Genomic DNA, 23,677 nt, shown 5'->3' with positions numbered 1-23,677 from the left:
TTGCCAGGTCGAACTAGAGTCCCAGATGAATCTGTGCATGTTTTTTTTGCTATATACACTCACCTAAAGGATTATTAGGAACACCATACTAATACTGTGTTTGACCCCCTTTCGCCTTCAGAACTGCCTTAATTCTACATGGCATTGATTCAACAAGGTGCTGAAAGCATTCTTTAGAAATGTTGGCCCATATTGATAGGATAGCATCTTGCAGTTGATGGAGATTTGTGGGATGCACATCCAGGGCACGAAGCTCCCGTTCCACCACATCCCAAAGATGCTCTATTGGGTTGAGATCTGGTGACTGTGGGGGCCATTTTAGTACAGTGAACTCATTGTCATGTTCAACAAACCAATTTGAAATGATTCGAGCTTTGTGACATGGTGCATTATCCTGCTGGAAGTAGCCATCAGAGGATGGGTACATGGTGGTCATAAAGGGATGGACATGGTCAGAAACAATGCTCAGGTAGGCCGTGGCATTTAAACGATGCCCAATTGGCACTAAGGGGCCTAAAGTGTGCCAAGAAAACATCTCCCACACCATTACACCACCACCACCAGCCTGCACAGTGGTAACAAGGCATGATGGATCCATGTTCTCATTCTGTTTACGCCAAATTCTGACTCTACCATCTGAATGTCTCAACAGAAATCGAGACTCATCAGACCAGGCAACATTTTTCCAGTCTTCAACTGTCCAATTTTGGTGAGCTTGTGCAAATTGTAGCCTCTTTTTCCTATTTGTAGTGGAGATGAGTGGTACCCGGTGGGGTCTTCTGCTGTTGTAGCCCATCCGCCTCAAGGTTGTGCGTGTTGTGGCTTCACAAATGCTTTGCTGCCAACCTCGGGTTGTAACGAGTGGTTATTTCAGTCAAAGTTGCTCTTCTATCAGCTTGAATCAGTCAGCCCATTCTCCTCTGACCTCTAGCATCAACAAGGCATTTTCGCCCACAGGACTGCCGCATACTGGATGTTTTTCCCTTTTCACACCATTCTTTGTAAACCCTAGAAATGGTTGTGCGTGAAAATCCCAGTAACTGAGCAGATTGTGAAATACTCAGACCGGCCCATCTGGCACCAACAACCATGCCACGCTCAAAATTGCTTAAATCACCTTTCTTTCCCATTCTGACATTCAGTTTGGAGTTCAGGAGATTGTCTTGACCAGGACCACACCCCTAAATGCATTGAAGCAACTGCCATGTGATTGGTTGATTAGATAATTGCATTAATGAGAAATTGAACAGGTGTTCCTAATAATCCTTTAGGTGAGTGTATTGCTATATATAAAATAATGATTCAGTAACAGCAATACACTTTAATAAACGTGAGGCAAAAATAAGTTAATTCAATTGTATTTTTTTTTTATTAACAAAAACAGCAAAACCATACAATGCCAACATCAAAATCCAAAACGTATATACATGGCAAACCCAGAGCACAATGATTAGAAGCAGCTATCAGACTATAGCACAATAGAAACCACAACTCCCATGAGGCCATGGGAACTGAGGAAATAAAACTGAAATGTCAACACAAGTCAGTTAGAGTTCGCTTTAAAAAATGTGATGAATCTGCTACAGCTATTAAATCAGCCCCCCATAAAAAAAACAAGTGTTGTAACAATAGGTATAAAATGAGAGTGCTTTGTGTTCAAAAATACCCATAAATCTTTGCAAACTTTAAAAAACAAAACTCAAATGAACAAAGGGAACTGGTGCGAAATAGTGCTGGAAAAATAGAAAAAGGCAGCCTGACTGTGTTCACACAGTGATATCAATATTCCGTTATCGCTTAAATTTAAAACAAGTCAACTGTCCCGTGACCTGCTGTGACTTACAGGGCTGAGAATAAAATTTTATTGTAATTTCTGAATTAATGCAATGATTTTATTTACACCTTTTAACCGCACTAACAAGAAAGAAAACCAGCATCAAGGAAAAAAATTAATGGAAGTACAGTGATAACTACTGATGAATGAAAGTAGATTAGTAGAGTAAAAAAAGGGGAAGGGGAGCCACTGTTCCCTGGTGCTCAATAACCAAATGTGAAAATGTTCTTGTGCCCTGAATATGAAAACCCCAAAACAAAATTTTAACAGTGAACACTCGCCAGCTTGAATCAGTAAACAAATGAACATTGGTTTAAAATAACACAGAACATGTCAGAACAGCTACCTAAATGCATACGGTGCATCACCAACAGTGAGTCAAATTTTAAAATAAGCAAACATAAATAAAATATAAATATGTATTTGTGAGCTTAAAAGTGTCTTTAAAGTTAGTTGGCCATGAAGAAAAAAGAAAAACAGACAATACAAATAAATGGGTGGAATAGGCTAAAGCGAACAAAGCTTGTCAAATGTTTCAGTAAGTGGATGTGAGGCCTTTTAGACAGTATGATCATATCAATGTTGTCCCCTCAAAATACACCTCCACATCACACCCAGGATGACCCTATCTGCAACTGTTTGAAAACACAGACAATGAAGTGCACTGCTTGATTCTCCATTAAGTTGTTCTCCTCTGCTTCTATGGGAGTCTACCCTAAGAAAAAGAAACAGTGACTCGTTAAAAGTGACTCAAGAAAACCTGTATCTTCATATTAGGTGCACAAAAACTTACCAAAAAAAAAGGAGTGAAGGTTTAGCTACAGAAGGGTTAGCAAAGTCTGGACTCCACAATCCACATAGTTCTGAAAGACAAAGTCACACATTCACTCTTATATTAATGAGCCTTTCAATGTTGGCCCACTTTATTTCCCTGCAGGTGTTTGCAGTTTTTATACCCAGTCAGCACTGCCATCTAAAGGCTAACCACAGCACAACAATTAAATATAATCTTTATTAACTACTGGCTAGTGCACTGTATGGTATTAATGTCTTAAAGCTTAAAACTTTCAAAACGCATTGCATACATGTATAGAAGCATTTTCTTATCACAACATTGCACTGCTTATCCTTCATCTACATTTATAAGTTGTCTTATTTAATACGGTTCGATTAATGAAAAGCAAGATAAGTTAGGAATTTACACATTGTAGATTCACTAGACTTTCTCTCAAACGCAACCCAATTTTGATACTATGTTTTGATTTAGCTTGCCAGTGCTTATTGATACACTGCACTGACAGCTTTTCAACTATTATTAAAACGCAAGAGGCAGCGGCTTCAGACTAGCTTACGCACACTCTTCTCAATTTAATTTACAGGGCAAAGCAATGTGGCTAATATCTCTGTTCGGTTATATCCTAAGCAATTACATTACCGCATCAATTCAAATTAAGTTTCATACATTCACCAACAAATATCGGTGCACCTCCAAAATACAAGAAAAAAATTACTACAATATTACTTGTTTGATATGGATGAAAGCATCTGTAAAATTAATAAATGAAAAAAGTTTTAGAATGGACCCAGAAAAAGTGAACTGAAGCTCCTCAATTGACCGCAAAAGTTTGTGCATTTTTAGAAAATGCGCCGGGTGTTTCCATCCTATGTTTTTTATGTGACATCCAAAAATGTTAGATGGAAAAAGCTAATGTTGAAAACTGTTGAGCAGCTTTATATTTGTGTGAAAACTGCTACTTTTTTTAGGATTCTTTGATGAATACAAAGTTTAAAAGAACAGCAATTATTTGAAATAGAAATATCTTGTAACAGTGTCTTTACTTTCACTTTAGATCAATTTGATTTAAAAATATTTATAGGAATGGCCTTTTGAGATACAATTACAACAATCTAGTTCAACCTCTTATGCTCAATCCCTTATTTACCAACCCCCCAAAAATGGAAGTGGAGCTGACCTGGTTGACAAGCCTCGTCCTCTGCTCTCCACACCACTGTGGCAGGGGATACTAATAAATACACACAAAAACAAAGGTTGACTTTCTTAGTTTTTTTTTTTTTTAACCTGAAAAAGATAACGTGTAAAGAGTTTACACAAGATATCCAAGTATGCTTGTCTGAGTGATGAAAGCAATGTGACCATATGTTTGCATGTACCTGGTAGGCATACGTGGTCTGTGCGTAGTTCATGGGCACCGGTGGGACCATAAATCCTGGAGGACTGGAGTAAGAATAAGGCTATAAAGAAAGACACAGGGAAAACGTATTTTAGGAATCTAAGGAATGTACCAAATTTTTAGGAAGCACAATGTTAAAAGGCCCATTAACACCAAGATAAGATAACTATAAAAGACAACTATAATGATAAGTACATAAGTCCACTCCAATGTACAATATTGTTCCATTTATAAGCGAGTGCTGCAGTTGTGTTGTCTGCCGCTTAAAATGCTTGAGCTCTTCAAAGCGGGGTGGATTTCCTCAATATTTCAGAAGTCAGTATTTTTTTGCGTTGATCAGCTGGAACAAAATATAGTTGTGAAAGTGATCAACAATATTGTTCCTCTGTGCCATTATCATTATAGCTGTGGTGTGAACTCTGCTATAGACCTTAGGTTAGACGCCATTTTGAACTTAATGCGGTTGAAAAACGAGGCTGTGAGGGATATAACGCACTCTATAAATGAACGCACTCACGTGTTTTACAACTCAACTTTTAAAACCGAAAAACTTTGACAACTCCATAAAACAAAGACATTTTGTCAGCAGTATGCAGTATGTTGTTAAATAATAGTACAGTTAGGGGTGTGCGATATCATGATTTTTGATCGTGGATGATAAAAATGTCTCCATGACACTCTTTTGAAGAAGCATTTTATCAGTTGCAGTTCTGGCGCCTCCGTCTCAACATGCTGTACAATGCGATGTACTTCACATCACGTTAACGCAGTTTCAACAGAAGAAAGAAACTAATTCGAGTTTAAAACATGAGTAAATTACAATTTTCATTTTTGGTGGCACTATTCCTTTAAATTAATGTAACAAAACACAAGGAGAAAATCACTCACTGCTCTTGAATGAGAACTTTAATAGTAGCATTCATAAGAATTAATGTATTTATACAGTGAGGTCTATGTAGTGTTTTTTTTTTATATTTGTTCATTTAGAATTAGAAAATTATTATTTAATTTGTATATTGTTATGTATATATTTGTTCTTATTTTTTAATAAAGAAAATGGCAAAGATTTTTTTATCTTCGCCACTTTGGCTTAAATGTCTGCCATTCTTTTTCATTTTATATTTTGTTACCTTGTAAGGCTTTGTTTTTAAAATGAGGACATTAGTTTGGCTGTAATGCTCAGTTCACTTGCAAAATAATAAAAACCGACATGAAAGAATAGTGATAACATCGAAAATCGTGATTTTTCTGAAATAAAATCGTACTATATTTGCCATATCGCCCACCCCCAAGTACAATCCATTAGAGCCCGATAGATATGGATTTTTGGGGGCCGATACCGATATTAGAGAGTAAAAGAAAAGTCTGATATCGATATATCGGGCGATATTCTTTATGTGTTGTTACAGTACAGTCAAAAGTTTGGACACACTTTCCCATTCGTGCGTCCAAACTTTTGACTGGTATAGAATACTGTATATACATAAACAGAATACATGCATACATTTTTTGCAATGATCACTCAAATGTGGCGATCAAACATTTATAATGATGTGACAAAGATATATGTAATGGAGGCAGGGTATTTAACAATTTAACAAACTTTATTATCCAAAATGAGTCTGACATCAGTGCACTGAACAGTAAGCTTAAAATAACTTTAAAACACAAATAGAACAAAAAATATATAACTTGAATTAAGAAAATAAACGAGGTAACTGTAGGGCAAGCAAGCTACTGCCAATCCAACAGGGGCAGGTTTATGCAGGAAGCACAGCTTTTCCAAATGTAAACATCTAAAATGACTAAAAATTATAGGTAGAATGGGCGAACACCATGTCTACACCGGACGTGACCATTGTCGCTCGCGTCACAACAGCTAAAAGCTGCCTACACTGGACGCGACAAAGCACCTGCTGCAAAGCATTTGTCCTTCATATCAGCACGTCATAAATAGAACGAGGCATCAGTTTACTGTCGGAGATTTGTCGCTCGCGTCGCATCCAGTGTAGACATCACTGATTGTAATGGGTTCCATGATCTTTTTTCGCATTGCGCCGCTCGCGTCCGGTGTAGACACGGTGTGAGATGCACACACATTAGCTTCCACTCCGGTGACAAGGTATGAAACGTGGCTAGCTAGCTTATGTAGCAAACGAGTAAGATAAGCTCGTAGTGAGAGTAAAAGGATGGGACATTGTTTATTTACTTTATAGCATTGCGTCTCACCAACTATTGTGAAGACAGCTTATCTGCTGCCGCCTGAACAAAAGACCTCCTTAATGAAGTAGGCAGGGTTCACGCAACATTTGTATGCTGCCAATCCCATCATTCAAATGATCTTACGTTGATAAATGTGACGGTTCAAAACAATCGTAATTCAAGAACCTCATGAAAGAGTGATTCATCTTGCACAAAAAACACGTTAACCTAGTAAATGCAAACAATTAAATTAATTTATACGAATATTAAATACAGATAAATAAAACAAAATATTTACAAACATTATAAACATGTAGCCTAGGCAATTTTAGTTCCCCTCACTCCAGAACAAATCCTTTAAATTTATCGGTAGGCTATTCAGAACAAAACAAGAATGAAAATCTCATTTGGCACAAATCCACATATTTCCATATTCACAATCTAACATTTGGTGTATTAGTGTATAACGTTAATTATGATGTAAACAAGGCTTAGTACTTTACACATTTTCAAGGATGATGTTTTACATGGATATTGGAACATGAGTGATTCATCCAAAATGTGTGTTTGGTGGGGCTGTGGGCACACTGACCGGCACATATTGTACAGCGGACCATCTAATTTGAACAGTGTAACTTATGTTTGGTTCACTGCATTTTAGTTTGATGAACTTGCTGAAATGTTAAGTTAGCAACGGTACAAACTGATATGTTGTTTGTGTGTGCGTGCGGCACCTGCGCGATCAGTTGGACTTTTTTAAGAAATTAACCCCCTGAGGTCGACGGTATCGCCGGCGATACCAGCTCGCTTTTTTTTTATCAGTGTAAAAGAAACTCATGAATACTCTGTTGACTTTGATTTTCCATTGGAGTTCCATACATCAATCGATTCTGTTAAATGTGTATTATTTTTGTGTATACTCACAATAAAAACATAGTGTTGTGCTTTTCGACAAATAAAGAAAAATAAACACGAAGCGAGTTCTGCCTTCTCTCTGTCCGTGTAGTCCATTCTGAAACGCGTCCGAAAATGAACCATAACTCAGTGAATACTTCTCACACATACACGTGATATATGTCTTTATGAAGCTTGAAATCTCTTCTTTTAAATGAAGTAATTTATATAAAAAACAAATATTCTCATCTTGTGAAATCTGTATTAAAAGAGAGCGATTCCAGTCGACCTAATTAGAGCTAATTCAAATGTAATGTGACTCCGCCCACGGAGAGCGCACGCTATTCAAACGCAAATGGCTGAGGTAATCCGCGCAATCCTATGAACGCCCCCGTATCAGCTCGAGAAAACCAAAACACAAGTTTATTCAGAACATTACTTGCTTACACCGTCTCGCAGCGCTGTGAGGAATAATGAGGAATACAAGGAATACGAGCTGAGGAATACTAGTAAGTTTTTCCTTCTCGGGTATCTGTTTATTGACGAATGAACGGCATAGATGCGCGCTGTTTACCACAGCTGGCAAAAAACATATTACGTGACAGTTCTCCATTATGGACGCGAGCTCTAAAAAAAAAAACACTAAAAGACTTTCAAACTTTCACAGAGACCTCAAAACAGAAAGTACAGATCCTTTCTTTAAAACGAATTTCGTTTTGTATCAATTGTATCTTAATTTTAATAATATTTTCATTAACAAATTTCCTGGATTTAAAGTAAATAAGCCTATCGTCAACGAATGATGATGTTTTAGCAAACTGTATTGCTATACTGAGATGAGTAAAAATCGACTGAAATATGCAAATTAACATTTATATGCCCTAATATTTCATGAAAACAACTTTACAGTCAGGCGAAATATGAAAGACAACATTTTGTTTAGTAGATTTGGGTACAGTTTTTACTGTAGAATATACTGCCTCGTCAAATAAGCTTTTGTTTAGCAATTTCTATATATAAAATAGCCTAATATTTTTGTCAAAAATAAAGTCATCAACTAAGATGTTAGCTGTTCCAATGTTGGCTATATTCAAAGTAATGAATACATAGATAAAATGTAGGCCTATAATCTTTCTTTTTTTTTTTTATATAAAGAAAGAGTACACTTGAAATATTGTTGAAATTGTAATTATTGTTGTAATTGTAACCTTTTTAATAAAATAGCACAACATATGTACAAGATAGATGTAAGCAAAATCTTAAATGGTCAATATAAGTCTTCTAAATATCTTTTGTCCTTTGTGGCTCAGCCAGTTTCACACCTGTGTGAATGGCTCATCATTATGCAGAGTGGGTGGTAATTCAGGTGAAAACCACTCCTCGTTCACGCCCCCTCGCATATTGGCTTTCCAAGCAAAACCTGTTTTACATCAATTTAAATCAATGTATGATTTTATTTGAACGATAAAGCAAGACTATTTTCACATAATTTTGAAGAAAAAACTATAGGCGAGGACATCCATTGGTCAAAAGTCTTATTGACACATATTTACTATGTGTTTTGTGGCCTTATTTCAGAATTTTTAGTTTTTAGTTTTTTCAATATCCACGCATAAACATTATTCTCTCAAAAATTAAAACATGTACATACACGTGGCTCACATATTATGGTAGCCCTGTTTGTGCTTTATAGAGTGAATTTACACCTTTGCCATTAATATGTTTATAAGCAACTGAAAAAAGCACAAATGTCAGGGCATGTCAGAACATCTCAAGGGCCCAGAAAACCGCTCAGACTCCAGAGGGTTAAGAAAACAAATGCAATGCGCTTTCTGTGGTCTCATTTTCTGTGAACTTGTTCGTGGAGGGTCGTTTATTCTGCAATTTGCACATGTAAAACATTTGTATTTTTAATGTCACAGAAACCCCTCTTTTCTAATTTAATTTCAATTTGACATTCTAATATTGTCGTTTAACTAATGATCAGTTAAAAAGCGTCGGTTGTTGGTCAGGAAAATAATCTAAATCGAACAAAATGCTCTCATAATAATTTTCCACCAGATTTGCTATGCTGCTCGCAAGTTCACGCTAACTCCAAAACTTGTGGACATGAGCTGAAATCTTAAGTGAGATTTGATCGTAGCCACCGCTCATGTCCATATTGATAAATCAGATCAGTTTTGTGTCATATGTTTGTTTCGTAAATGAGGGCCATTATGTTTATACACAGGGTGTCATGATGTGTTACCTGCATGTATTGATTCCCTCCATTGAAGACAGGTGAGGGCGGGGCCAGGCCTGGGGGACAACAGCTGCAATACACATATGGGGTGGGGCTAACCCACTGTGATGGACCAATTATTGGAGATGACACTGAACCTGGGATAAGAAAGATCCCAAAATATTTTAACCAATTTTAACCATGACATTTTCAGTCAATAAGATTACATTTATGATTTCAAAATTAATTTAAAAAGATGTGTTCCCAATTTTTATATCCACTACCAATCCTTGAAATTACTAAAAACAAGCAATTACAAATTACAAGCAATACAAATGTCTCCAATGACACCATTTAAAATGTGTATTTGATCTAGACATTTCCATGACATTTTGCACAAGACCAAATAGAAAGCGAAGCACACGGACTCACGAGAATTTCGCTCTTTCATGATGGCAGGTCCCAGTTTGAGTTTTTTCCCTTTAAAACTGATCTGCTGCTGTAAAATAATTAAAATGTACAATATATCACCCTGCCCTCATAACACTAACACCCAGAAAGAAAAGAAAGTCATGAAGAAAGGTAAAAGTGACCTTACATCAACAATATTCTGGATATCAACGTCCTCGCTGAAATAAACGAAACCATACCTGTGAAGAAGGTGAGCAACAAATCAGAGATGAGACAGCAATGAATATTTTCTGAAAACAGTTTCCAAGTAATATTCTATAAAAGCATAGTTTACCCACAAAAAAATTACAATCTCTTAGAATTTACTGATCCACATGGTGCTCCAAAATGACTATTGTAAATGACAACATAAACATTTGGATGGCTTAATAGGGTGCACAAGTGTGACAAAACACTATAGCAGGGATTGACAATAAGGACGACCCGATGGCAGCAACAACATCCGGGACAGTTAACGGAACCATCACTTGTCCGCTCAGGCCAGGGCTGCATCTTCAAGAAAGTTTATTACTTGCATGTGTTTTAAGCCGAATAATTTAAATATTCAAGCACAAGACATCATGATTTTGCCCATTTCGGTCCTTGGTACGCTGCTGACCCGGAGTTCACTGCTAGGGATGCAACGATTATAGATTTTTTTTTTTTTTACATTTATAGTCTGAGGAATAATCACGGTTTCATGATTATCACGATAATTATGTAAGAATAATGCATAATCACATGAACAGTCTTTAGATTTTCAAGTGTTAATTATTGCTGCCTTTTACAGAAATAACACAGTAACCAAGTAATACAGCACAAAATAAGATAAAAGCTCATCTCTCCCCAAGGAATTAAAGAAAGGTGACCTGACTGACATCTGTTCCGTAAACATCCATGTCAGTATAAGGGGAATAAACTGAACATTGTCATCAACTGTCATCCATACGTTTTCATTTTAATAATCTTTTTAATAACTCATCTAATTTTACATGTGGCCTGAGAAAACCATGTCTATTTTGGTTTGTTTTAAGTTTTACTAAAAATGATAGAAAGAAATTGATAACATCTCTAATGCAGTTAACAGGGCCAGCGCCACAAAGGGGCATTGCCCACTCAGATCTAATTTGTGCCCACTCAGTTGCAATTTGTCCTCCCTCCATGCGATTGATTTTAATCCATACGATCACACCGGTGCAATTAGAACGTTTAGTGTCACTGCTAAATTTAAGCATGCTTTCACGCTTTGGCTGGCACTGAGCCAGAGAAAGACGCGCTCGGTGCTTTACATACATCACAACTATTCAATGTTTTCAACCACATTGGGCCCTATTTTAACGATCTAACCCAGTGGTTCTCAATTCCAGTCCTCGTGACCCACTGCTCTGCACATTTTGTATGTCTCTCTTATCTGACACACTCAGTTCAGTTCATGGAGTCTCTCCTAATGAGCTGATGATCTGGTTCAGGTGTGTTAAATAAGGGAGACAGAAAATGTGCAGAGCAGTGGGTCACGAGGACTGGAATTGAGAACCACTGATCTAACCGCATGGTCTAAAGCACACTGCGCAAGTGCACTTAAGGCGTGTCCAAATCCACTTTTGCTAGTTTAACCCTCTGAGGTCAGCAAACGCACCTGCGCGTTTTGCTGGATTTTCTTCACATTGTAGCACAATAAACTTAAATTACTCCGTCATTTATGGTCATACAGAAAAAAGAAATATAAAAAAAGAATGTGTGATATTTCTACTTTTGTATGTGTCCACTTACAATCAAATCAAAACATTGTGCTTTTGTAAAATAAAGAAAATAAACAGGGTGTGCGTTCTGCCTCTCCATCGCGGTGAACTTTTTTTTCTCGAGCACGTCTATAAACTGAAACAAAACTCAGCGAATACTTCTCACATTTATGAGCCATATACCTTTATAAACATTTAAGTGTGTACTTTTAAATGATCGGATTCAAACTGAAAACAAATATTCTCTGTTTAAGTAATTTGTATAAAACCAACAAGATGTCCAGCTTCTCAAACGCTTCCTAATTATTTTTAATTTGACCACGCCCTCGAGCGCAAAAGAGATTCACATGCAAATCTCCACATGGAACGCGAACGCGCTCGTTACCTCAAAAACAAAGCGCGAAAAAACTTCACAAGTCTCTGCTTTTCGTCGAGTTTGAAAGGTGCACCGTGAGCTTACATTGGATTTACCTCAGAAGAAGAAGAACGCGATTTGAAGACAAGAAAGATGTAAGGTAAGAAATTCTTACATATTAGTTTGATATTGTTGCATAAACTTCACATTGCAGTTGAACTGTTGCTAGATATATGGTGAATATTATAATATTTAGACCCGTGTTTACTGTTACTGTGTTTGTGGATATCTGCTCAAACGTAGATATGTATATGGTAACCATAATGTTTCATATTTTGCAGTGCGATCGCGTTTGAATGTATCATATTTTGGAACGCGATCGCGTTTGAATGCATCATATTTTGCAGCGCGATCGCGTTCCAAAATATGATACATTCAAACGCGATCGCAATGCAAAATATGAAACATTATGGTTTCTAATCACCAAACGGCTTCATGTTTTTACTATTATCTCATTTCATATCATCATAACGAATGGAAACATTTGAAGTAACATGATAATCAATATATTTTTCTCTAGCTTAGTTGTTACTGAAATCTTTTGGAAGATTTACAGGCTGCTATAGGTTATTATTATTATTTTATGCAGCACTGCGCATAGCCTATGCCTACAAGGCACAACAAACCTGGTGTTCATTATATTATATATTGTTGGAAACATTTGTGTGTGTGTGTGTGTGTGTGTGTGTGTGTGTGTATTCTGTGAATTTTATAAAGCAATTTTAACCAGAAAAATTAAAATTTATTCCCCAAATCGTGCAGGCCTTTCTCTTGATGTCAGTATGTTCACTTTTTTTTTTTTCAGGGCCCAGATGCCACTGAGTCCTGCTGACTTCAACATTCACATGAGTCTCTGTACATGAACATGGTAAAGTGAAAATCAAACACCTTGGAAATGAAAGGTATGTACAATGTCTTTGGATCATTGTTTTCAATAAGTGCTTTTTTGTCATTTGTTTTGTATCTTTGGATTATGTTGTGTTGTAAATAAATCCAAACAATCAAACAGCCATTCTTTTTTAAATCTCCTCATTCTTTGTGCAAGGTTTCTCAGAATGACAGGGCCTGAAAGCTCCTAATAGGGCCGTTAGGGGAGGGTCTTTGTCTTTCTCAGGTGTGAAAAGCTTACATATTAATGAGCTCCCGCATAAAGCTTTCTCACACAAAACACGTCGTACAATTTTTAAATCAATATATTGTCTTATCTGAATGAGCAGTCAGGGTGATTTTCACATAGTTTTGGAGCAAATATTCTAGGCTACGTGATACAATTTTCAAAAATCTTGTGAAGAAATAATCAGTATGGGTTTCATGGCCTTATTTTAGTGAGAATTTTTTTTTTGTATTTTCACAAACCACGCATAAATGTCATTATCTCAAAACTACAAACTTTTACATACATGCTGCTGATATATTATTGTAGCAGAGATTGTGCTGAATACAGTGTAATCAGACTTTAGCCATGAAAATGTCACAAGTAACAGAAATGAGCACAAATGTCAGAGCATGTCAGAACACCTCCAGTGCCCAGAAAACAGCTCAGACCCCAGGGTTAACGACTGGAAAAAAGGGTTGTCCCTATTCTCTTAATGAGTACTAGGTGTGTTTTGGGTGTAATGTGCAATAAACCAATCAGAATCTAATTTCCCATTCCCTTTAAAAGCCAGTTGCGCTTGCATCATGGTGTTTTTTTTTTTACAAATCAAAAAGTGGACACATACAATGACAGAGTAATTTAAGTTTGTGCTACTATGTGAAGAAAATCCAGCAAAATGCTGGCGCGTTTGCCGACCCCAGAGGGTTAAAATACTACATTTTCGGTCATACAGATAAGAGTAATACACATTGCAAAGGGTCTACTTTTGTGTAAACTCACAATAACAAGAAAATGTGCTTTTGTAAAAAAGAAAAGAGGACGTGCTTTCTGTGAACTTGAGCTTGTCAAAAACAAACAAATGTCAAGCGATTGTCAATCAGTTCAAATGGAAATAGAATTAAAATATTCTCAGATTATGTAATATGTATTATATTACATATTCCGTATGAAACATGCATATAGGCGCGTCCACTACTGCGGAGATGACGAGTCAGCATTGTCCACTTAATCTCTGCAGCCAAAAATACAGAAAACAAATCAAATTATTAAAATATTTAGACAGTCTACTTACTGTTTTTTTTCACGACATTCATAATCATTACTTTTGCCGATGCCCTGTGGCAATCTTTACGTGTGTGCTTCAATGTATTATTTATAGGCAATTAAAGGCTCATTATTATGATTTATATGGCTCATTAATATACACATGTGATTAGTCAACTAATCGATTAAATTAACTAGTCAACTAGAAAAATCTTTAGTCGAGGGTAGCCCTGGTAAAAGTACTTGATTTTTAATGTGCAAACCAAGCGGCAACCTCCCCGTCTCTCTCTTGAAACCAACACGGAAGGGAGTTAAACTGCAATTCGTTGACTTGCCGCTTGAGGCTGGTGTCAAAAGTGAGTCAAATCTGTATCTCCCCCATGTTAAAATACCAAATTTTACAGCAAAAAAAAAAAAAAAAAAAACTTGTTTACAGCCTGGTGTCTGTATGTGGCTTTGGTCTATACAGCTAATTTTGCCCTTCATGACAACTGTGAGGGGGGTGAATTTTTTTATAACTCATCCGTTTAATTGATTAATATTTAAAGTTCTGCATAATTAAGGGTGTGGCCACTTGAGTGACAGGTGGATTGCCGCTGATGTCAATGCTAGCCATTTGTCTGCTGTTACAGGGTAGCTGCACAATTTTTTAATTTTTAAATTTCAAATTTAAGGCTTTTTAAAACCTTTTTAAGACCTGAAGAAATCAAAATTAATACCGTACATTAGGGGTGCGCAATATTGACATAAATATGTCTTGATATTTTCAAAGTTTTGTTGATAATTAGATGATATTTTACTGATTGTGTTTTTGTACTGGTACCCTGGCTGGTTTAGGCCTGCTGTTGACAGCAGACTCACGAAGATATTCATATTTTTTATATTCTATGCAGTGGTCAGTTCACAGTAGTGACCGAAATTAACATTTTTATTAAGGGGCAATATTTGCCACCTTAAATTGATTTCCAGGGGCATTTTCACCTATATATGGACATTGTTTCTAAACGTATTTAGAGGTATGCATCACCTTTTATGTCAAATTCTAACATTCAAATTAAATTATATTAGAATAACACAGTATCAATGTCAAATTAAATAAATTAAATTAAAATCCATCCTTGCAGTGCAGAGATGACACACAAGCGGCATCAAAACTGGCATTAGCCTACTATATTTACACTTAATTTACAATTGCATAAAGCTATTCAATATTTAAATATGAAATGATTTATCATTTTAACGTTTTAATTAAAGTATACTTTAAATATGAAACTAAAACCACCAATAGGTGGCGCAAGTCACTGTCTTAAGCGAGTTGTTGGAGTCAACGGATTTGTTCAAACCGCTGATTCATTCAGAAAAACAAGTGATTGTTCATTGAATCGTTAAAATGATTTGTTCAAAATGCGGATTTCAGTAAAAAAAAAAAAAAAAAAAACATTGCTGTCTGTTGGACTACGGCTTCATTATGAAATTCTCGTCGGCGATATAAAGTGAAAATTGACTATTGTGTCCAAAAAGTTACTCACAATGTTAGCTTTGTTAATTTAACTGTTGTATAAAATAAATATCACATTTGCAATTGTGCACAGGAAAACGGCACTCTTGTTCATGTGATATTGTAATATAACAACATAATATGATATAAATATAAGACAAAAACTCATTTGGGGACATCTATAACTGCACTGACACATCACGCAGTGAAAGCAAGCAAACGCGATGTCAGCTCGCACTCGCAGTGCATCGTACATAGTTAAAACAATGATTACAATATCATCATAGTTCATAGACAATATCACACACTCCTAGCACATAAAGACTGAACTTACAATTGAACTGACATTTACTCGTTTTCCTCTCTCCTCTCGCGTGCAGGAGACAGACTAATATGCTGCCGTAAGTGACGCGAATTGTCACGTGAACAAGCAAATCCACAAAGATAGAATTAAAAAAATAATACGTAGGCCTACGCCAATTAGATAGTTTTAATTTCGAAAGCATTTAGATAAGTCTAAGTCAACGTGTCATCTAAAATTTAAGACCTTTCATAAGTAAAAATAAGACTTAAAAAAAAAAAAAAAATTATGGCCTCAAATAAAAAAAAAATCAAATTTAAGACCTTTTAAGACTTTAAGGATCCGCGGGGACCCTGTGTTACTAGCCGTCACTTCACCTCAGCAAATTTTAGCTGCTGAACTTGCCATCTCTGCAGTGTTTTGTGCTTTTTTTCAGGATTATTTCATACAATTTAATACACCCATTACTTCGCCCACGGCTTAGGATTCCGTTGTTGTCGTCGAGTATCGTTCGAGAGAACAACCAGCACTGTATTTCAGTTGTTTTCCTCTGTGAACATGCACTAATGGATGTCTGACAATTTCGTTGCTTTTTGGCGTTTGCAGATTTAAAAACGTCAATAAAGGCTCGTTCATTCTGCTCACGGAACAGACAGATTATAATATGCTTATGTACCGTCAGATGAAATCCTGCAGGTGTCGGCGCTTTCTCCGTCCATGCAATAAATGCACATCCTTGAATGAGCGCGGATTTTCTAGCGCATTTACTTGAACATAGGCAATAACGTTATATCTATGGTTTAACCCCCTGGGGTCGGCGGTATCGCCGGCGATACCAGCTCGCCTTTTTTTAGCAGTTCAAAAGAGATTAATTTTGCTCTGTTGACTTTGATATTACAAACAAGTTTCATACATCAATCGATTCTGTTAAATGTGTATTATTTTTGTGTATACTCACAATAAAAACAAAGTGTTGTGCTTTTTGCCAAATAAAGAAAAATAAACACGAAGCGAGTTCTGCCTTCTCTCTGTCAGTGAAGTCCATTCTGAAACGCGTCCGAAAATGAACAATAACTCAGCGAATACTCAGTCAAACAGGCATACAGACACACAGACATGAAGCTTGAATTCTCTTCTTTTAAATGAAGTAATTTATATAAAAAACAAATATTCTCAGTTCATGTAATCTATAAGAAAAGAGCGAGATGTCAGTCGTTCTCATCTCATCTAATTATTTTTAATGTGACCCTGCCCACGGAGAGCGCACGCGCTATTCAAATGCAAATGACTGAGGTAATCCACGCAAACCTGTGAACGCCCCCATATCAGCTCGAGAAAACAAGTTTATTCAGATCATTACTTGTTTACACCGTCTCGCAGCGCTGTGAGGAATAATAATAATGGAAAATGTACCTCAGAAGGGCGGGTATTTCGAGGAGCAAGGATCCGACTGAGCTGAGGAATACTGTAGTAAGTTTTTTTTCCTTCTCAAGTGAATCGCGTTTCTGTTTGTGAATGAATGAACGGCAGAGATGCATGCTGTTTACCACAGCTCGCAAAAAGACAGTTTAAATTTAAATCGCGTTTCTGTGTGTGAATGAATGATGTTTTAGCAAACTATTGCTATACTGAGATGAGTAAAAATCGACTGAAATATGTTTAAATAAAATGTAGGCTATTTGTATAAGCAACGTATTAAACTGCAAATTAACATTTATATGCCCTAATATTTCATAAAAACAACGTTACAGTCAGGCGAAATATGAAAGACAACATTTTGTTGACTAGATTTGGGTACAGTATTTACTGTAGAATATACTGCCACATCAAATAAGCTTTTGTTCTGCTCATATGTTATATATATATAAAATACTATTTTTGTCAAAAATAAAGTCATCAACTAAGATAGCTGTTCCAATGTTGGCTATATTCAAACTAATGAATACATATGATAAAATGTAGGCCTATAATCTTTTTTTTACAAAGAAAGAGTACACTGTTGAAATTGTAATTATTGTTGTAATTGTAACCTTTTTAATAAAATAGCAAAACATATTTACAAGATAGATGTAAGCAAAATCTTAAATGGTCAATATAAGTCTTCTAAATATATCTTTTGTCCTTGCATTGTGGCTCAGTCAGTGTCACACCTGAATGAATGGCTCATTATGCAGAGTGGGTGGAACATTGTATTCTCAGGCGTAAACCACTCCTCGTTCACGCCCCCCTCGCATATTGGCTTTCCAAGCAAAACCTGTTTTACACAATTTAAATCAATGTATTGTTTTATGTGAACGATAAAGCAAGACTATTTTTCACAATTTTGAAGCCAGAACTCAAAGCGACAACATCCATTAGTCAAAAGTCTTGTGGACACATATTTAGTATGAGTTTTGTGGTCTTATTTCAGCAACTTTCATTTTTATTTTTTCCAATAACCACGCATTAACATTATTCTCTTAAAAATACAAACATCTACATTCATGTTGCTTACATATTATGGTAGCCCTGTTTGTGCTATATAGAGTGAATTTACACCTTTGCCATTATCATGTTTATAAATAACTGAAAAAAGCACAAATGTCAGGGCATGTCAAAACATCCCAAGGGCCCCAAAAACACCTTAGACCCCAGAGGGTTAACCCATTTGAGAGGCGGCCTTAGTATCCATAGTAATCGATTGTCGAGTTCACACGCGTGAACGTTGTTGTTGTTCTCTGTACTGACAGCACTCCAAATGTACAAAAAAATGCCCTGCCCGTGTGAGGTGTGCCGCTTCCCGCTCGCGTTGTTCTGTAGTTTATTAAAAGTTTATTAATTCTGAACGCGTTGCGTCTCGCGTGTCTATCTATATTGCACCAAATGCGACACTGCACTCCCTTGTGAAGTCGATTGGATGAACAATTCTCGAAATAATCAAAATGCAAACGGACAGACACAGAGAATATTGCCTTTATTAGAGAGAAGAATATGTTCAGCCCCCTCTCTCCGAAGCTTCGAATATTCGATGTTCATTACTACCGAAGCTTCGAAGCTCAAAAAAATGGTATTCGGACCAGCCCTAAATTAAACCAGATCTCACCAGCGCATATGCAACTTCTATCCACTTGACTGCTTAGACTCCACCCATACATGAACAGCGGAGAAAACACACAGATTCGCGAACTAATGACTCCTTAGAACAGATTCCATTTAATGAATGGTTAAAACAACTGATCTGTCCAACAATGAATCGGTGTACAACAAATCGGTAACGCTTTACAATAAGGTTCCATTTCTTAAACTCTAGTTAACTACATTAGTTAACATTAACTTTTAATAAACTGCACTTCTACAGCATTTATTAATCTTTATTAATGTTAATTTCACCATTTACTAGTAGCCTACATTATTTAAATCAAAAGTTTTATTTGTTAACATTAGTTAGCCTAATGCTAATAATAAACTACTGTATTTTCAGGTTATTAAATGACAATGTGTAGAACAATTACCAAAACAATCTTTTAGTTTAGACTGGAGTGAGGTGAAAACAGAAAAAAAAAAAAAAAAAGTGCAAAGCAAGTTGTTGTTAGCTAGATGCTAATTGTATTCAATTGTATATGGTAGAAAATTAGACTATTAGTTAAAATTAGGGATGCACCGATACCATTTTTTCAGAATCGATCCGATCCCAAAAATTCTGAGTATCGGCCGATACCGATCCAATACCAGCGCAGTTTTTTTTTTTTTAAATCAAGTAGAATTTCTATAACTCTGTTGAACTGATAATCACTATTTTGTGTGTTAAACACAATCTAATTAATACAGAACTTCATTATAAAGAAAAACAACAAAAAATATATGATCATAATCTGACAAATGCTAATAAACTGGATAATTCAGCAGTAAAATTTAGTCTAGAAAAATCACAAGTGCACAATAACTATAAAATCTGAACATGTTGTGAAAAAAACGTTTAGTGGGGAACAAAGAGACAATAAGTGTAACACTAAATCTGGTCAAACGTTACACATTGCTCTTTGTATTGTAAAATACATTCATGAAAAACAAGATAACAAAAAACAAAAATATCAATTATTTTATATATAATCTACTATAAAATTGAGACATTTTTTAAATGTATAGCACAGCTGTTTAATGAGGTAGCAACATATGATAGATAGGACAGAACAAGAACGGCTATTAATAATCTTTCATTGCGTCACTGTACTATGATATGAAAGGCTCAAATACAGTGCGGCACAAAGCGCTTATGCGCATCCCGAGCACAGAATGATGCGCTTGAAGCTAGGTTTATACTCGACGCGTCTGCACGAGCGCGAAATAACACGAGTAACTTCAAAAAGTTAGGAGCACCAGTGCTACCAAGTAAAAAAAGTTAATTTCGAGCCCTGACCCCTTACGGTATTGGTCCTGGCTTTTGTTCACACAGACTGTTCTGTTCCGGGACTGATTCCGGTAATGTTACTAGCGTTGATCCTGGCATCAATCCCGGGATGTGTTTGCGTTCACACAGAAGGCACTTTAGCAATTTTACAGCAATTTCCCAGATCAACGCGCTGTATGAAAGGGGCTTAAGAGACTAAGAGGTGTGATCTTGTGATCAGTGATTTTTAAAGCGTGAAGATGTCACACCTACTGGAGGGTTATGGGCCAATAAGAAGTTGTTCCCTTTGGAGGGAATTTCTTTACGACCTTTTGTTCAAGCAGGCCTTTGAACATGTAATTTGATTGGGTGTTTAACAAAATCTTCAAGATTCTTATAATACTAGTGCGTCAAAGTTATCAAAATGTAATGCAAATTAACAAATGGGGGACGAAGATTGGAGTTTATAGAGACTAAACATGCTACACATGATTTTGATTAACCATAGTATGCAAGTCTGAAACAATCCAAAAGACTTGAATGAATGCATAGGCCAAACCACATAAAAGGAAAATCATGAGATGGGAAAATTAGATACGTTTATACATTTCTCAAGTGGTTGTATATAGAATATATAGGATTAAAATGGTTTCTTAAGTGAGTGTCAATTCTCTGCAAATTCCTTTTGGGGTTGTAAGAAGTCTTATCAGTCTTAACCCTCTGGGGTCTGAGGTGTTTTCTGGGCCCTGGAGGTGTTCTGACATGCGCTGACATTTGTTCTTATTTCTGTTACTTGTGACATTTTCATGGCTAAAGTCTGATTACACTGTATTTAGCACAAACTCTGCTACAATAATATCAGCAGCATGTATGTAAAAGTTTGTAGTTTTGAGATAATGACATTTATGTGTGGTTTGTGAAAAAAACAAAAGTCACTGAAATAAGGCCATGAAACCCATACTGATCATTTCTTCACACAACTTTTGAAAATTGTATCACGTAGCCTAGAATATTTGCTCCAAAACTATGTGAAAATCATCCTGACAACTCAGATAAAACAATATCGATTTTAAATTTGTAAGACATGTTTTGTGTAAGAAAGCTTTATGCGAGGAGGCGTGAACACATCATTAATATTGATGGCTTTCACACCTGAGAAAGACAAAGACCCTCCCCTAATGGCCCTATTAGGTGCTATCAGGCCCTATCATTCTGAGAAACTTTTCCTTCATCAAAGCAGAGACCAGGAGACTTGGTTCTTTCTTCAGCAGGATTCTTTATTGAGAACACAAGCTGTCGTAGCTGCAGTCATCAAGTCTGACCAATGCAGTAGACATTGCAGTCTATATACATCGCAAGGGGGAGGGATTCACACAGAGGTGGCATGCAAATGAATTACAGGAGTCAGACAATTTCCCCAGTCCTGATCTCATCAGCATAACAGTGTCATTCAAATGCATTGATGCTAATCCAATCAGCCCAACTATTCAACTACTGGGCCAGGGGCTTCAAGAGCCAAAGACAAAGGGTGCGAGTCTCAGTAATCTGACTCATTTAACTTACAATAGAGAGAACAGGACTGGCAGGAAATCTCTTGCTGTAACTCTGCATAACCTTAAAATGCTAAATTCAATGTACTCAACTTTCTCAGTTTATACACTATTGTATTAGAACCTAAATTAAACGTTTAATTAATTTGTAATACAACACCATGCACAAAGAATGAGATTTAAAAAAGAATGGCTTTTTGATTGTTTGGATTTATTTACAACAAAATCCAAAGATACACAACAAATGACAAAAAAAGCACATTAACACACTGATGTAAAGACACCGACTTGAACGGTCACACACCTTTGTGCCATTCCTGAAACGTACATACCTGTCATTTCCAAGGTGTTTAATTCTTCACTTTACCATGTTCATGTACAGAGACTCATGTGAATGTTGAAGTCAGAAGGACTCATAAGTGGCATCTGGTAGCAGCAGCAGCAGCAGCAGCAGCAGCAGCAGCAGCAGCAGCAGCAACAACAGCAACAACAGCAACAACAACAACAACAACAACAGCAACAACAACAACAACAACAACAAGCTGTGAACATGCTGATATCAAGAGAAACTATAGGGCTGCACGATTTTGGGAATACATTTGATTTTTCTGGTTAAAATCGCTTTAAAAAAAAGAAAAAAAAGAAAAAAAAAGAAAAAAACACACACACACACACACACACACACACACACACACACATACATATATAAATAAATAAATAAATAATGAACACCAGGTTTGTTGTGCATTGTAGGCATAGGCTGCAGTGCTGAATAAAATAACAACCTATAGCAGGCAGCCTATAAATCGTTAAAAAGGAACACTTCAGTAACACTACACTAGAGAAAAAAATATTGATTGTGTCACTTCAAATGTTTCCATTCATTATGACGTTATGAAATGAGATTGGAGTAAAAACATGAAGCCTAATGTTTGGTGCGTTTTGCTTTTCAAACGCACAGCGCGTTATTTACTGAAGCGATCAAGCCGCTCCAAACTATGAAACATTATTGTTACCATATACATCTACGTTTGAGCAGATATCCACAAACACAGTATTTAACAGTGAACACGGGTCTAAACATTATAATATCCAGCAACATCTAGCAACAGTTCAACTGCAATGTGAAGTTTATGCAACAATAACATTAATATAATTCAGAATACATTTCTTACCTTACATCTTTCTTGTCTTGAAATGCGTTCTTCTGAGGTAAATCCAATGTAAGCTGACTAAGCTCACAGCGTGTCTTCCAAACTCGACGAAAAGCAGAGACTGATGAAGTTTGGTTCTTTGTTTTTGAGGTAATGAGCGCGTTCGCTCCTTAACGTGGAGATTTGCATGTCAATCGCTTTTGCGCGCGTGGGCACATTAAAAATAATGAACAAGTGTTTGAGAAACTGGACATCTTGTTGGTTTTATACAAATTACTTAAACAGAATATTTGTTTTCATTTTGAATCCGATCATTTAAAAGTACACACTTAAATGTTTATAAAGATATATGGCTCATAAATGTGTGACAGATATATGGCTCATAAATGTGTGACAGATATATGGCTCATAAATGTGTGACAAGTATTCGCTGAGTTTTGTTTCAGTTTATAGACGTGCTCAAGAAAAAAAAAAAAAGTTCACTGAGACGGAGAGGCAGAAAGCACCCTGTTTATTTTCATTATTTTACAAAAGCACAATGTTTTGTTTTGATTGTAAGGGGACACATACAAAAGTAGACATCTCACAGATTCTTTTTTCATATTTCTTTTTTCTGTATGACCATAAATGACGGAGTAATTTAAGTTTATTGTGCTACTATGTGAAGAAAATCCAGCAAAACGCGACAGCGCGTTTGCCGACCCCAGAGGGTTAATGTGTC

The 23,677-nt window shown here is 36.3% G+C and overlaps 1 protein-coding gene across 1 annotated transcript in view; it reads right to left on the bottom strand.

The window, feature by feature from the left end:
* Window positions 1-1,373: 1,373 nt before the first annotated feature.
* Window positions 1,374-23,677, bottom strand: part of dazl (deleted in azoospermia-like) — a 64,115-nt gene continuing 41,811 nt past the window's right edge. The window contains exons 4-10 of the mRNA XM_084131904.1: window positions 9,942-9,993; window positions 9,776-9,842; window positions 9,371-9,501; window positions 4,007-4,087; window positions 3,808-3,858; window positions 2,628-2,697; window positions 1,374-2,549 (exon numbers count right to left, since the gene is read on the bottom strand). Coding sequence (XP_083988030.1) covers window positions 2,653-2,697; window positions 3,808-3,858; window positions 4,007-4,087; window positions 9,371-9,501; window positions 9,776-9,842; window positions 9,942-9,993 — 427 coding nt within the window. The 3' untranslated portion in view covers window positions 1,374-2,549; window positions 2,628-2,652. The remainder of the gene's footprint in view (window positions 2,550-2,627; window positions 2,698-3,807; window positions 3,859-4,006; window positions 4,088-9,370; window positions 9,502-9,775; window positions 9,843-9,941; window positions 9,994-23,677) is intronic.

The sequence above is a fragment of the Abramis brama genome, assembly GCF_963993115.1.
Source record: "Abramis brama genome assembly, chromosome: 12".
NCBI lineage: Eukaryota > Metazoa > Chordata > Actinopteri > Cypriniformes > Leuciscidae > Abramis > Abramis brama.
The sequence above is the reverse complement of the archived record's forward strand: the minus strand, read 5'-3'. Positions and strand labels throughout refer to the sequence as shown.